The sequence below is a fragment of the Aspergillus ochraceoroseus genome, assembly GCF_002846915.1.
Source record: "Aspergillus ochraceoroseus IBT 24754 chromosome Unknown P175scaffold_1, whole genome shotgun sequence".
In the NCBI taxonomy this organism is placed as follows: domain Eukaryota; kingdom Fungi; phylum Ascomycota; class Eurotiomycetes; order Eurotiales; family Aspergillaceae; genus Aspergillus; species Aspergillus ochraceoroseus.
Window position 1 is genome coordinate 3,995,785 of NW_024468476.1, and position 15,802 is coordinate 4,011,586.

The following is a 15,802-nucleotide window of genomic DNA, read 5'->3' on the forward strand; positions in this document are numbered from 1 at the left end:
GGCCTTTCCTATTTGAAAGGTCCTTCTCGTCAATAAGATCTCAACACATATCCCGATGCCACCATATGGTACTTTTCTCCTATGCGTACATACGTACTGTGCCATAATTGCTCTATCTGGTTTTACTATTTATCATTGAACCTCGGAGTCGTTCTCCAGCCTTCTCCAGCCTTCTTCACTGGCAGAGCTTGGTTCTTTTTTTTTTCCATTCTCATCTTTCCTTATTTGTCTTTTGCGAAAATTTGCATACCCCTCTCTTTAAGTTTTCACGCATCATATCTTGGGTGTACCAAGTTGCATTTAACCTGCCATTTGATTCTTGATATCTAGCATTGCAAGCGCGAGCCTTTCGAGTCCAAATTGCATTTACTGCCTGAAGTTCATCTGTTATTCTATTTCTGAATCACCTGGAGTTGCAAATCCGCTCAACTTTGTCGCACTGCTGTTGTGCGAAACAAAAAACGAAAACAAAAAAGCAGGTATTTAGCTCCTGGTGGTTTTTTTTTTTTTCCTCCCTTTTTCCTTTTTTATTCTTTTCTTTCTGAACTCATCCACACATCCTCATACACAGAGATTAATGTGGCTTCACCTTATCACCTTCCATGTTTTGTTTTAATACAAGCGAGGCTAAGCAAGGCCCGTTTGTGTGCTTTTTTATTGAGCACTGTCGCTTGGTTGGTGGAAGGAGGTTCCCTCCAAAAAAAGCAGCAAAATAAGGAAATCCTCAAGCACCAAAAAAATAGTTATTGAAGAGCATAGGCACCCAAGGGAGACCACAAGGGAGACGCCGGGGGGAGGACATAAACACGGATTCGTTAAGTCATGGTTGGAGAGAAGATAGTTGGACCGATGGACCCAATTGATCCATTGAACAGAAATGAAGTAGATTCTTTTCTTGAATTCTTGTATGGCTGCATGTCTTTACATCTAGAAAAAGTAGGCCAGGGGGTAGGTATCCTGAGTGGATGAATTATCGAGTGCCACTTGTTCTCATTCCCTGCTGGAATTTCTTAACATAAAATGGAATGGTTATTGCTGTTATTGGTTTGGTTTGGGTATTGCGGTGTACCCCAACCAACTCCAGTAGATACGGAGTTCAGTTAGTAGTGGACTAGTTAACTAACTAACTACTTAACTAACTTGTTACTAGTTAGTTAACTAGTTAGTTAGTTAGGAACTATTTACTGGTTACTATGTCCAGACTACAGAGTAAGTATTAACTCAGTATGGAGACTGGATAATTATGGGATAAGTGCTTATTGGGAACTTGAGATAATTAACTAGGTACTTACTTACGTAGTACGGAGTAGTACCTAGCTACCTAGGTGCCGCCGCTTTTACGAGTCGCCCTCGGATACATCACGTGACAAACCCGTGATCCAGTACACTCGTTGAGCTTATGTAATACTCAGGTACTTACCTAGGTAGGTAATAATATGGGTATTTTGTAGTCGTTGGGAGGTCGAGATTAATGACTCCGTAGTCAAATTATTATTATTATTAAGGTATAGAGTAGCGACATGGAATTTTAATAATCGTAGATTGGAACCTGAAAGGTGAGAAGATATGTATGTGTATCCTCCGTCCTTTCCGCACTAGTGTACAGATAGTAAATGAAGTGGGCTGGAACCGATTTGGTAGTATCTCGACAAACCGCACTAGTGGAACAATAAAGAAATAAAATCTAAACAAGAAAGAAAGAAACAAAGAAAGGAGAAATCATGAGAGTGATGGTAACCGGACGAGTCTCTACTCGTGTTGCGGTTTGGTGTGGTGTCGTGTTATGTCATATGATCTGGGATAGAGCGATTGGGTGATGCAGCTAAGGATGAGAGACAGATTAGGTAGAGGTTGGCAAACAACTAGGAATGGCAAGGGAAGGGCCGGGAAAGAAGGCAAAAAGGTATGTGTGACAGATAATGACTTGATCAGCAGCAGCAGAGCTGTGCCGAGCACTGTCTTTATCTCCCTCCCTCTTTCTGTGTCTGACGCTCAAGACTTGAGTGATCAAGGTCGGCGAATGAAGGAGTGACATGACAACGATATGATCAGGCGAGAAAAGCAACCACCCACGCTATGCGAAATGACAGAAAAAGCAAAGTCTGGACAAGGAAAAGTATAATATACAAGGTTGGGGAAAGGACCCGGGGTGCTGAAGATTAACGGGGGTCGATAAGCAAGGGTGGTTCGAACTATTCTGGGAAGCTGGAACCAGTCGAATAGACTCGTTTCTGGACTTGTCTTTGTGAGAATGGCCCAAGAGAAAGATAGGGTAGAGTTCGCCGCCTGCTAGCTGGGTTGCAGGAATGTAATAACACGTGTGTTAAGGAGAAAGGAGAAAGAAGGGGAAAAAAAAAAAAAAAGAGAGAATAAAACATGAGAAAACACAAGGGTGGGGAAATAAAAACAGAATCCGCCCATAGATAAAATACAATGCAATGCAATCCGTTCCGTGGTCAAATGATAAATAATGTACAAGGGAGGGTGAGAAAGGCAAGTAATGATGATAGGAGCTGGGAGAGCGAGTCTGGGGCAACCATCAGTAGCCATCAGTGATTCAGGGGGGCCGGCTTTCAAGGACGCTGGACTTCCGGAGTGGAATAGTTAATGTTGGCAGAGGATCCGTCGACTACCGGTCGAGAATGAGAGACAGGCGAAGGATAGTCGCAGTTAGACTGCTCTCTGTGATGATGAAGGGGAAATGCCGGCGCCGATCTGGTCGCCTCACTTTTGGATGAAGCCGCGCGGATAGGGCGACAAGTTCTGTAACTCCAGCAGCTGCCAGCAGCGCTTGACACCATGAAACAATAGGGTGCCATATCATCCATCAAAAGAACCAATAATAAAAATAAGAAGAAGAAGAAGAAGAAGAAGAAAATGAAAGATATATCAAGGTCAAAAGGTGGCAGTGGTGAAAAGATGAGAAATCTACTTCCACCGCTGTTTGTCCCAATCAGACGGTCGTGTTTCATCGTAGATTTGACCGCCTTGGTTATGGATGACGACCGGAGGTTGTGTTTTGCGTGGGACAGGATTAGACCCTAAAGATGCAGCCAGCTGTCTGTGAGCAATGGTTTTGGAGACCGTCAAGAGAGATCTAGACTAGAGACGTAGCGACATACCTCGCATGTTGGCAACCACCACCACCTGGTCACCGCTACTGCCACTGCTGGACAGAGTGGAATTGGACTCGTTGGCTTTGAGAGGCATGTTGAATGAACAATTGAATTATGAAGATGTTGAAGAGGGTTGAAATTGATGATGAGACTCAGGTAGAAAGGGTCAAGAGACCTGATATATATATACACTAGTTATATATATAGAGATGGACAGATCGTGGCGAAGTCAGTCTAGAAACTAGGGAATTCAACGATGATGATGATGATGATGATAATAATAATAAGATGAGAAGATAGGGGATGGATTTAAATTGTTGGAGTGATGATGGGAGAGTACAGGATGCTAGAGAGGAATTGGAAAAGTCAGTGAGGATGGGAAGAGGCTTTTGTATTGTACAGAGTAACCAGCGAGGTATAAGGAATTCAATCAAATCCAATAACGAAGGATCCAGATGAGGGAATGGAGAGAAGGAAACTAAATTAGCTCTAGAAAAGAACTTAGATCAGTCATGTTTCTTTCTAGTTAACCAAGAAGGGCTTAACTGTGGATTCTTTTCCTCTTCTACATACAGATCGATCCAGATGGGTGGATGTACTCCGGATACTCTAACCAACGTCATCAACTATTTTAATATTATGATTATCCCCTTTCTGTCCTTCTCATTTCTGCCAGACAAGAAGAATACAAAGTCAATTCATCTCGCTTCCAAGCCTGATCTCCCACTACTGCTGCCAGGGCCAATGCTATCAAAACGATTATCTTGATCCTGGATCACTGATCGCTGGATGATTAGATCAGTCAGTGTCTGTAAATCCATGGATATATTTCGCCTTGTTCTACCTAGATACCTCTCTCGTCTAGGCTTCTATACTTCGTACCATATCTGCACACGCAAGATGAGGCTGACTATCTATCTTTCCCGGTTGTGTTTATCTCTCGAGGCTGTAACTTGCTCCTCTGGAATAAGGTGGCGGATCTCGAGGCGGCTTTTTCCCTTCCGTATAGGTGGTGTATGATGATGGTATCTCAGCTGCTTCCAAGAGTAAGGCGGCCACAGAGGCCTCTTCTTGTATTTTACACACAGCCAGGCGATTCTACTACCTAGGTAGTCACCACCTCCTCTCTTAAAGAACCACATCTCCATACAAAAGCTGGAGGTAATTAATTTACTCTGTACGTGTACTGGGCTGTAAACAAAGCTAAACCCAACCCAGGCAGTCATACAGCACTAGTCCAGAGATAGTTAGCGCAGTTCGCTTCGGATGACTAAGCCTACGTGTCGTGTCCTGCCAACTCTCTAAGGCATACACCGCCTACTTTAGTGCCAGGTATGATTATTAGCTGCCTTAGAAGCTAAGGTATTGCCAACAGAGGAAATGAATGGCACCATCCATTGTGTCTGATTATTATGATTATCATATTATTAGCATTATTATTATTTTCAATAAACTAAGACAAGGCCATGATTGATAATTTCCCATATCAGGTCAGGTCAGGTGAGAAACAACTAAGAAGGCAAAAAAAAAAAAAAAAAAAAAGCAAAGAGAGGAGCCAACTAAACTACTCACTCCGTACAACGCCTCATTTCTTCCTCTGTGGGACGGAAGACCTCGGGAAAACAGCTTGCTTGTTGGATGCTCTCTCCCTGCTACGGAGTACTGTACTGTACTACTTGTACTACTCTCCTGCTTTTCAACTGACAGAACCGTCTGGAAGGGAGGACTGCCACTACTACACTCGTAGATCCTACCCTGAAAGCCGTGCCTGCCACGATGGGCGGTAGAGAGACTAGAGAGTACCACTTACCTGGTAGGTACGGATAACAAGGCTTCTTCATGAGTGGTTGTTTAGGGGGGGCAGACATGCTCACCGCAACGGGGATGCCCTAGTGAGCTCCATACACTGTACGGAGTACCTAGGCAGGTACCTGGATTTAGGGAGGTACCGGTACCTGGCCAGGACCCAGGTACTTACTCCCTCCGTATTGTACTCCGTAGTCAATATCTACTTGTACTCTGAAATCAACTTGCCCCCCCCCCCCCAAAAAAGTACCTATATTTTTAGACCGCTGTGATGAGTGAGTTTCAATTATGCGTTTTGTCTGGACCCTCAGCCAAGTCCACATGGACTTCTATAGAAGCATCTACTGTTTCATGAAGGGCTCTCCCTTGTTCCCCCCTTCCCCCCCCCCCAAAAACCAGTTAGCACTGGGAAATACTAATTGAGAGACAGGGTGATTATTTTTTGGACGGTAACTAGGTCTGACTTGCATGATTAGTCATTGAATTCGTTGAGGTTGTTGATTAGTTATAAGTAACTAGTTATAGTTAATGGGTTAGTTAGTGGTAAATAGAGAGATCATTATTATTCTGAAGCGGCCTCCAAATCCCCGGCGACGATCATTGATCCTTCACAGAACTTGTTATGCTTCGGATGGAGTAGTACGTTAGACGGCAGACCTAGAAGGCGGCCTCTCCCAGTGTACTCCGTAGGGGCCAGATCTCGATTCTGGGCCGCCACCCGAATGCTAGCTGCTGGCTTTACTTGTTTTCCCGCCTCATCCGTTCTTCCCATCCATTCATACTTCGTCGAATCCCCAGCGTCCTTCTCGTCGTCGTCGGTCCGCCCGACTGTAGCCGCGACATTGTAGTAGTGTGATACGTGGTCGCTGGTCTGACTGTCCCGACCGTGCTTGTAGAGCTAGTATTAATCTCGCTTACCCCCCACCCCCTCTGATCCTCGCCCTTGTTGATGATGATCTCTTTGCTCGCTTGATCGCCACGCAACATCTCTTTTTCCGTGGGCTTTGAGGCCCCAGCCAACCACCGGTAGCGATTCGGATCAGAAGGTTCGAGAATTGGCCGCGCCGGCTGCAACTGTTGGGCTTGAGGCCGATGGCCAGAATACTGCGTGGGGATTGCGCCTGCCAGCCTTGCATTGGACAACGACGCGCTCTGGAAGCCATGTCCTGTGCTGCATAATCGGTTTCGGGGTGGTTGGTCGCCTTCTCCTCGTCTCGATTCGCCGCTCTTCTCCTGGGGCTGGGATGAAGGCTGGCCGCCGAAGAAGCTCGAGATGCGTTTCTGCGGACGGTTATCGGGCTTGCGAGTACTTGGGGCGCCGCCTGCTGTGGGTTTCGGTCTGCTCACAGTCTCTGACTTCAATGCCTCTTCCTGTTTGTACGAGTTCGACGCTATGTACTCGCGAGCGGTCGAGAATCCAGACATGGTAGTGGGCACCAAGTATTTAGATCCGTTCATGGTAAATGTGGACGACGACGTGGATGAGAAAGCTGTTGTTGTTGTTGTTGTCGAATATTGCTCATGATCATACCGCCGTCGTTTGCTACAAGGCTCGCCCTCAAGGGCTCGAGAGCCATCCCACCGAATAACAGCATCCGGCGATTCCAAGCCGTCCTCCGTCCACTGATCGTCATATATGGAAGGAAGGGACATCTGTCCCTCGATTATTGCCGCAGTTGACGGTCGAGGTCGTCCCAGGATATCCGCAATGCCGTAGACAATTTTCTCGCTCAGGCTAGGCCCAGCCATGCGAAGGCGCGTGGCTATTATTTTCTGCGAGAGAAATGGCGTGACACTGGTTTCCTCGCCGTTTAGGGCTTGTCGAAGAGGATAACTCATATACAGCAGCGCCTGCGCTCGGGTGATAGCTACGTATAGCAGCCGTCGTTCCTCGTCTGAGTCCTCTGCACGTGAGTGAGGGATGATGCCTTCATAAACCGCCGGCACAAATACCACAGGCCATTCGAGGCCCTTTGCCGCATGGATGGTGGAAATAGTAACTTTCTCCTGGGATTGCTCTTCACCCTGTGCACCTTCTTGGGAGATGACCTCGGTAGAGAGTGCCACGTTGGCCAGAAAATGTGATAAAGCTTCTTCTCCAGGGTGGCCTTGCTGTTGGACAAGGCCCTGGATCTCAGGGAGATTTTCATCTTGCCCATTTTCAGGCCCGGATGCAGCTGTGTCATCTGCTTGACTCAGAAGCTCCTCGACATTCGCCCATCGATTCTCTTCGTTCGTGCCATAAGTCGCTGTAAGATATTCCCGAAAGGAGAGTTTTTTAATCACGATTTCCAAGAGCTTCCGAGGCGCTGAGCGATCGGTACACTCACGTAGCTTCTTTGTACAGTACTCAATCAGGCCGACCAGGGTGCAAAGTCCTTGGTCAGTAGGTTTGGCGAGTGTTTTCTCAGTCGACCTGCGGCCTTGGGCTACATCCTTGATAAATTCCCAAAGCGGCTTGTTGGCCTTCCCAGCACTACTTAGCAGCGACTTGATAGTTTCCTCACCGATCTTCCTGGACGGAATATTAATGATGCGCAGGAGGGCATCGGTGTTTCCTGGGTGGCTAATGACTCGTAGATAGTCTAGGAGGACCTTGATTTCCACTCTGTCGAAAAACCTCAAACCTCCCACCATTCTGTACGGGATGCCCTGTTTCCCCATTTCGGATTCTATTTGTCGTGACAGGGAGGCAGATCGGAGTAATATTGCAAAATCGGAATAATTCAGCAGCTTTCCTGTCAGCCCTATACATCTCTTAATTTCAAGTACAATCCACTGAGCTTCTGCATTGGCGGATGGCAGCTTGCGCAGCACGGGCATCGTTCCAACGGTGTGAGTTGCTTGCAGCTTTTTAGCCGGTCTCGATGAATCTTGCTCAATGACGTCCTGAGCAGACTTCAGAATAGAGCCCGATGAGCGGTAGTTATCCTCTAAGAGCACAATTGCCGTGTTGCTATACAGTCGCTGCATTCGAGACAGGTTTTTGACTTCCGCAGAACGGAACCCGTAGATGCTCTGATCAGGATCCCCAACGACCGTAATCCGCCTGTTTTGGGACGCGAGGAGATTCATCAACTCATACTGTATGTGATTCGTATCCTGGAATTCGTCGACAAGAACTGACTGTACGTTAGAGACGCACTCTGGATGTTTCCGAAGTAACTCCGCACATCGTAACAGTAGGTCATCGTAGTCGAGTAAATTGGAGGCCTTCAGGTCGTTTTCGTATTCCCGGTATACTTGGGCAAACTCCCGGTGCTCTAGGACTTTGCTCTCCTTGTTGTATTTTGCCGCCGCCTCATCGGGAGACACTCCCTGGGCTTTTTGGTGGGATATGCGTGACCTCGCGGTGTTTGGCTGAATCCCGAGCTGTAGACGCTTTACAATTCTCTGCAGATTGTCAACAAACAGCACGACGCCAAGCTGAATCCTGAACATGTCGTCCATGTTTGAAACCGTACCCTAATAATAGCTAAACTGTCGCTCGAATCCGCGATTCCAAATCCCTTCCGCAGCCCGATCAAATGCCCATACACCACTAAATACCTACGACAGATCGAGTGAAATGTACCCAAAATTAATTTCGACTGGATTTGATCACCTATTAATTTGGACAGGCGCTCTCGCATCTCCCGACTCGCTTTAATGGTAAAGGTGCAGCAGATGACGTCTTGTGGGCGGTATCCATGGTGGGCGAGGAGATAGGCGACGCGTGAGGTTAATGTTTTCGTCTTCCCAGATCCCGGGGGAGCGAGAACTTGTAAAATAGATGCAGGAGAAGTTACCGCAGCCCTCTGGGCGGAGTTCAGTCCATTTAGAATTAGATCTAGAGGATCCATGAGCGAGTTTGGGATGTGGTGGACGCGTAGTTGATAGACGTCAAATTCGTCGCCCGTCCAAATATTGGAACACGCTTTTGTCGCGAAGTCAGGTGACATACATCGCAAGCAAATCATGGACTACAGTGAGACATAAGAGTTGAGTAGATGAAAGAATATGAAGATAGAGTCTGCAGGATTACATTTTATTGGTCTTATTGCTGAAGAAGAACGGGATCCCATTGGAAAGGAGACAAACTATGCTCCAAGCAAAGCCATGGGTAGACAATCATTTTGGATCCATTTATATTGAGGTGATGATTCTTCGACAATATAAACTACGGTACTGATGATACCCCCAATACTGAATACATGGGAGGACTTGGAACTGCTCCATGAAAAGATCAAGGGACGTGCAAGATGATGATAATAAGTTATGGAGAAATCTAGAACATGGAGATGAATGGTCACATGCACGGGCCAACTGGATTTTCTACCCTTTTCCTATTTTTAAAGTCAAACTACAGGAACAACCACATACGCTCTCTCCCTCCCCAAATCCAATTTTGTCATCTTTCTCTGGCCGTTATGGGCTGGGTCGGAGTGGCCACACTTGTTGCGACCACATGTTTCCTGCTCTATCGACATCCTCCGGCCTCCTGGTTCCCCAGCTTACCCACCCCTCCAACCCGAACGGAATCAACCAGCGGGAAAGAACTCCCTACTCGCACCACGGAAGAAAAAAAGACAAAAAATGATATTATAAATGATTCACAGGTTTTGGTCGAGGAAGACCAAAGGGTGGAGGAGTCCCAAACGACCCCAAAGGCATCCGCATCGAACGCACCATCCCTTCAAGTCCCCTCTCTCCAGCTTGACAACACCACCGACAAAATTCCTGTGAAAGAACCAGCAGCAGATCTACCCCAAACGCCAAACGGTTCGATGCACCCACCACCCATCATCCTCGCCCCAACAGACACCATGACCCAGACCAGCCAGATGTCACCATCGCAGGCGCCCGCAACGGGCGGCTCTTCCTTAATGCCCCCTCCCCCGCCTCCGTCGCGACTACGACCAACCTCAAAGCAGCCACAATCCGCGCCCTTAGCTCTAACAGCCGGACGATATCCTCCTCAAATAAGTGGCAGACCCAGCAGTAATAGCACTCTAAGCCCTCCCCCGTCCGCAGCAGCATCCCTCAGAGTACCGCAGAACAGCCGGCCCACGGGTAGCACTCTCGCGCCTATCCCAGTCCTAAAACCATCCAAGAAATCGTCGCAAAGACCGATTCTCGAGCCTGGCTTCTCACCTCTAGACTGGGCGGCACTTACCTCCAACCCCAACAATAAGCTCCGCGGCGCGAATTTGCCCCCTACCCTGATTCGTGTGACGCCTTCGATGCTCAAGGCGCAGCACGGGCGGAAGGGCACCGATGCCTGGACTTCATACCAAGGCAAGGTCTATAACATCACCCCGTATCTTCCGTTCCACCCAGGCGGGAAAGGTGAATTGCTCCGAGGCGCTGGTAAGGACTCGGGTAAGCTGTTTATGGAGATTCACCCATGGGTGAATTGGGATGCGATTCTCGGGGAGTGTCTTGTGGGGATTCTTGTTTCTGAGAACGATTCAGAGACAAGCGAGAATAGCCTTGATGCCATGGACTAGGTCTTGTCTTTCTGTTTACTTTGCCTGTTTCACCTGTTTCGTGGATAGAATAGGAGGGTTGATTGTACTATATATATACAGATGCTACCCGTTATGATGCCCATAGAAGGTAAATACTACATGTGATACCCATCCACCAACTTTGGTGACTACTACATACATCGCATTTATTCATGCTTATTATTTGGTTCCAAATTGCTAATAAATTTATAAAAGCACTATCCTACTAGAGATGTAAGGTACCTATTCAATTTAGATATAAATAGGTAATGAATGGATTGTGTTGGGATGTATTCCATTCACTTCCACCACCACCAAGCAAACGCTTAGCGACACGTTGGCCACAGTATTTATTTATTTCGTCAATTTGCCCATCAGCTTCCTGTATCTTCAGCAACCCATCTCATTAGTTCTGGCATCAAATTGAATGCTTCCTACCGTTTATCATATTTCAACCCTGATGCCTCAAACTGATCCGCGTTACTGCTATCTAGCGAGTATCCCAATTCAGGACGGAAATACCAGTCTTTCACTCCTGGGGGTGTGGACCAAAAATAATACTGTATCAGGTAGAAATGGTTGTCTGGACCCCTTTTTCAGCTGAACGGCCAAAGCTGACATCCAACAATACTAGCACGCCGCCTCGTTTCTCCCGACAACCGAACACTTCTAGTGACCGGACAGGACAATTCAAGGAGATCGAAGGCGAGCTGGTTGCCAGAATCGGAACAGACGGGATATCTGTGGTTCTTTAATATTACTAAAGACACACTCCACTCACTCCAGCACAAAACATCACAAAGCACCAGACACGCACTGACTTGTCTGTCGTCGTTAAACTAATACCGTCCAGCAGCAACAGGGGACTACTGGAGGGGGGTTTTGACCCTGGAGAAACACCGAAACGGCACCGTACTACTTATATAATTTAGACAAGTGCACACAAGCGCAAGCTCCATGTCTGGATGCTTTCAAGAATTCACGGCAATCTCTCTGCCCAGCTTTTCTCCCTGACCTGTGACAAGCTGAAATCAGCAGGCCTACTCAACACTGCCTGTGTACCGAACCTCTCCCCCCTCAATTAGACTTGAGGACACTGCTGCTCAGTCAGATGGATGCTAGGGCCCCTTAAACAGCGAGGACTTTACAGTTCGCATTGAGGGTGGGGATTCCGAAAGCGACACCGAACTCAGGCATGACGCTCGACATTGGATCGAGCATGCAGAACCATCCTTTCAGATCTGCCTCGTTGTTCAAGCTCAGTGAAAATCCCGATACGATTACACTTTCCGTCTGGCTGAGCAGCAGTGTTCTCAAGTCTAATTGAGGGGGGAGAGGTTCGGTACACAGGCAGTGTTGAGTAGGCCTGCTGATTTTAGCTTGTTCCAGATCAGGGAGGAAAGCTGGGCAGAGAGACTACTATGAATTTTTAAAGATATCTAGACACAGAGCTTGCACTTATCAAAATTATAGAAGTAGTATAGGTGTCTAGCACTTCGACTGGGGCTTCCCCCGAAGGTTACATCATATATATATATATATGGAACCGGCCGAATTCCCCGCGTGCCTAGGCATTTCAACCGACCGACTAAACTATAACGCTTGATTTTCTGGTACAAGAGGTCGTTCATTCATAAGTGGGGTAAAATCCATATATACAATAGACTAGACTAGACCTCCTTGTCTCTATTTTTTTTTAGCTTCCTTTGCTCCTCGCTCCCAGGAACACCAGCATGCAGCATGGAGAGGCAAAATGGGCTGATCAGCAAGAGCCTTCGCCTAGAGATTACGCATAACTATGGCTAATCATGAGGTCTCTCTTCTCACCCCTTGTATATCAACGAAGAAATGGTCCTCTAGATGGCATGACTCAAAGTAGGTACAGAAGTAAGGTAGGATCTTGAAATGCAGCTTACGAATTAAAAAAAAAGGGAAATAAAAGAGAGTTAATGAAATCTTAGCAGAAGGATTGGTGTATTGTTAAAAGACCAGCTCTATTTACCAAAATATGTTACCGGATCCTGCTTTGTGTTCTAAATATTTACTCATATATGTATCCTGAACAATAAAAAGAAACCCCGACAGATTTTCCCCTCACTATAGCATCTCAGGCCCATTTACCAAGGAGCGCCATTAACAGGGCGCCCAGACACAAGAGACCAAACGCAGCAAGCACCGTCTTAATGGGAGCCTTGCGCATGGAGGTGCTGAACATAAACTCGTGGGCCATGAGCTCCACAAGGGCTGTGTAGATAAGAATACCAGCCGAAATCGAATCAAAAACGCCGTTGACAACCAGAGTGGTGAAACCTTCGGGAGGGTATGTCTGGCGCACACCCAATCCGACGGCAATTGCAATTGGGGTCGTCACACCGTATGACAGCCCCAAAATGTAAGGCGTCCACTTTTTCGAGCGAGGCCACGGAGTCTGCGCCAGGCGGGACCCTAGACCTAGGCCTTCGAAAGTTTGATGGAAAACTAAAACAATGTATAGGGTTGTGAATTCCGAACCAGATACGGCCAGGGTTAAGCCGATAAAGGCAGAGTGGAAGATGATTCCAAACTCCAGAATGAAGACAGAGGTCAACTGGGACACGTATTCCTCCAGGGAAGAGTTCTTTTCACCCAGCTCGGGGTCATGATGTTCCCGAGAATGTCCAAGGTGATCTTCACCTGGAAAATGGCTTTTCGTATCAACTCGTTCCACACTGCGCCTCTCGATCTCCTCATGAGAGGCAGGGTCTTCCATATCATGGGCGTGGCCCACGCCGAAGCGAGCATACCGCATGACCATCAACTCGACAAAGAATAAGACGACAATGGTCATAAGAATAATACCTTCCGCCCAAGAATAATCGGTGATTGGGCCAGTTAAACACTCATTTCGTAGAGCGTCCTCGGCGGGACCAAGCAAGTGAATGAATGCTGTGGCGATGATGACACCGGAGCCGAAATACTTGGCGATAAAGAACGCCCATCCCGGGACCTTGGAGTTTTGGTAGTTTCGAGCAAGAATGGGGAACAAAGCACCGAATGTCGAGCCAACCAGGATGACGAAGATGGATGATATTCGCAGTCCCATGCGGCCATCATATTCGTTACCTGTATCACAGGAAGGCTGACTGCCATCCTCGTCTCGAGGAAGAAGAGCAAGAAGTGGATTCATGATGCCCGATATGCGGTAAAAGTGGCGTATAGACCACTCAAACGGACTAAGACGCGTTGAGGTAAGATCGACTGAATAGTAGGGAGCTCTTTCGATAGAATTGACCGAATAGGCAAAAGAGAGGCCAAGCAAGGGCCAATAGACTTCTCAAGGCAAGGAGCGACCCAATAATACTGCAGAGCAAGTCGAGTAGGAATGCAGGTCGGATCAAAACCACGTGGAAGACAGAATGAGGTCCGCAATGGCCAACCTGATAATCTTGAATATCAGTCCGCTTGGAAATCTTGGTGTTTCTTGTCCCGCCCTTCTTATACCATAACTTCTCCCGCGCAGTCTTGGTGCAGTGGGGGCTAAAGGGCGTCCACAGGGTCCCCTCGATCAGCTTGGCAAAGTGCCAGGCCTATAAGCGCTGTGAAGACAGGGAAACAAGAGGATCTAATGCTGGCGGATTGAGGACCTTTGTGGCCTGCCGTGGTGGGATGACAAAACGCAATTACCACAGAGGGCCTGTAACTAGCCCAGGGGGAAAAAAAAGACCGCTGAATGAAGGAATTGCAAGGGACGACTAGCGTCTGTATGTAGAAGAACTGCGATAACGACAGCGGGGAGAAGCAAGGCGAACTGATACACGGACCGGAGGGGAGAGAGAGAGCAATGACTTCAAATCCATGGTGGCCGGAGACGAGGATTAGAGATTTCAGTAGGCAGATGGGGTGACAGCGGGATGGGGACCTTGGAGGACAATTTTGAGGTGTCGACGTCAGGCAGGAGGAGTTTTGAGGACCTTGGGAACCGTACTTTATTTTTTCATGGCCTTTGATTGGTCGAGTTTTTCCTGCTTGGTGGGGTTTATCACGTGAGAATTATACAAATATTATCCCAGGATTATGTAACCCGGAGAGTCATTATTATGCACATCCTTGGTCAACATCATGCTTGCTGGCCTGCGGAGGAAACATCACAACACGAGCTCCGTTTGACCTCTGTACTCATGGCACCGATCCGGCGGTATCTGAGAATCAGCAAGTATACTGTCCTGGAATGCAGGATTTACCTGGAAAACCCCTCAGACACGCGATGGCTACTCGACACCCGTGACCCTGTTCTCCCCCGCATCTTCGCCGCCATCCGACCCTTGGTGCTTCCTAAACTGCGAGAGGAGAATGAGAGGCTGTTTACTCGGAAGAAGGGAAGACCTGTTAAGGATGTGATGGCTGAAGGTGCGTTTCGACTTGACTTGACGTAGCTAGGTACTAGTTTTGCTAACCGCATGCAGAGGACTTTGAGGTCTCGTTGTTTCTTCGTGAATCACATACTCGTCATTCACTTCTGACACAGCACAAAAACTTTGAGGCAGCTGAGAATACATTAGCGCAGACAAGACCCACCGCTGGAGCCGATAGACATGCCGACACTGGGATCTTAATCGAGAGTGATAGCGAGTCGGAGATACATATGGATGCGATTCCACAAGCAGGCGCAGATGCTGAGGAAGAAGATAATGCACTTGGCAAAGACACAAGAGCGTCGAATCACCAAGACAATACGTTTGATAACCAACGCACCAAACGAAAGAAAGGCGAATCACCCAGCCAATCATTAGAGGAGGATGATAAAAAGATGCGTTTCAAGACGAATTACGAAGGCTTCAACATCTATGGGTGGATGCTGTGCTTGCTTGTCACGCGAACGGGGGGCAAAGAGAACGCCAAGACGGCCCCGTCAGAACCTACGCGTCAAGTATTAATGGAAGAGTGGATATCCACTCAAGCTCAGGGGACTCTGGATGAAGAATAGGAGGTGCAATAATCTGGGAGCGGAGCTTTCCATGCCGAATGTCGTCGCACTCTTCTGTGATTCAACCATAGTACCTTGTCTCGCTGTCGCTATCAGCGGTTTGTTTCTGGCATGGTGGAAATCAACTCTACAGAATTTAGTATCTGAGGCACTAGAATATCCTAGTCATCAGGGAGCAAGACTCGGGATTCGAGAGCCATATACTCGCTACTTCGCGGGAGCTCCGGTGAGAGCATCAGTATGTTCCGGAAACAGCATCACCCGGTCACAGTTACACGGGGGTTGTTGCGAATCTCCCCCTTGCAGAAGAGTTGGCTTCACACCGAAATCATATGATGACCTTTCGTAAGAAAGGAGTGAGTTAACGAGTGTAGGCTGAAACTGTTCCCTGCACCACTGGACATAGGCTCAAGTGTAACTGGAACTTG

At 47.6% G+C, this 15,802-nt stretch overlaps 4 protein-coding genes across 4 annotated transcripts; 2 read left to right on the forward strand and 2 right to left on the reverse strand.

Moving 5' to 3' along the window:
* Positions 1–2,928: 2,928 nt before the first annotated feature.
* P175DRAFT_0427161 (uncharacterized protein) lies at positions 2,929–3,210 on the reverse strand (the record flags this gene model as incomplete). Its single annotated transcript, XM_040893219.1, has 2 exons — positions 2,929–3,041; positions 3,123–3,210. The coding sequence occupies 2 exons, from the start codon at positions 3,208–3,210 to the stop codon at positions 2,929–2,931; spliced, it is 201 nt and encodes a 66-aa protein (XP_040756405.1).
* Positions 3,211–9,270: 6,060 nt separating this feature from the next.
* P175DRAFT_0498115 (uncharacterized protein) lies at positions 9,271–10,588 on the forward strand. The gene has a single exon (XM_040896433.1). The coding sequence runs from the start codon at positions 9,332–9,334 to the stop codon at positions 10,409–10,411; it is 1,080 nt and encodes a 359-aa protein (XP_040756406.1). The 5' UTR covers positions 9,271–9,331; the 3' UTR covers positions 10,412–10,588.
* Positions 10,589–12,518: 1,930 nt separating this feature from the next.
* Positions 12,519–13,577, reverse strand: zrfB (low-affinity Zn(2+) transporter ZRT2; the record flags this gene model as incomplete). The annotated part of the gene is made up of 1 exon (XM_040893290.1): positions 12,519–13,577. The coding sequence occupies one exon, from the start codon at positions 13,575–13,577 to the stop codon at positions 12,519–12,521; it is 1,059 nt and encodes a 352-aa protein (XP_040756407.1).
* Positions 13,578–14,568: 991 nt separating this feature from the next.
* P175DRAFT_0430538 (uncharacterized protein) lies at positions 14,569–15,374 on the forward strand (the record flags this gene model as incomplete). Its single annotated transcript, XM_040893429.1, has 2 exons — positions 14,569–14,797; positions 14,854–15,374. The coding sequence occupies 2 exons, from the start codon at positions 14,569–14,571 to the stop codon at positions 15,372–15,374; spliced, it is 750 nt and encodes a 249-aa protein (XP_040756408.1).
* Between the last annotated feature and the right edge of the window lie 428 nt (positions 15,375–15,802).

Excerpts from the sequence above, each read along its gene's own strand:
- P175DRAFT_0498115 (XM_040896433.1), top strand. The coding sequence starts at position 9,332 with ATGGGCTGGGTCGGAGTGGCCACACTTGTTGCGACCACATGTTTCCTG.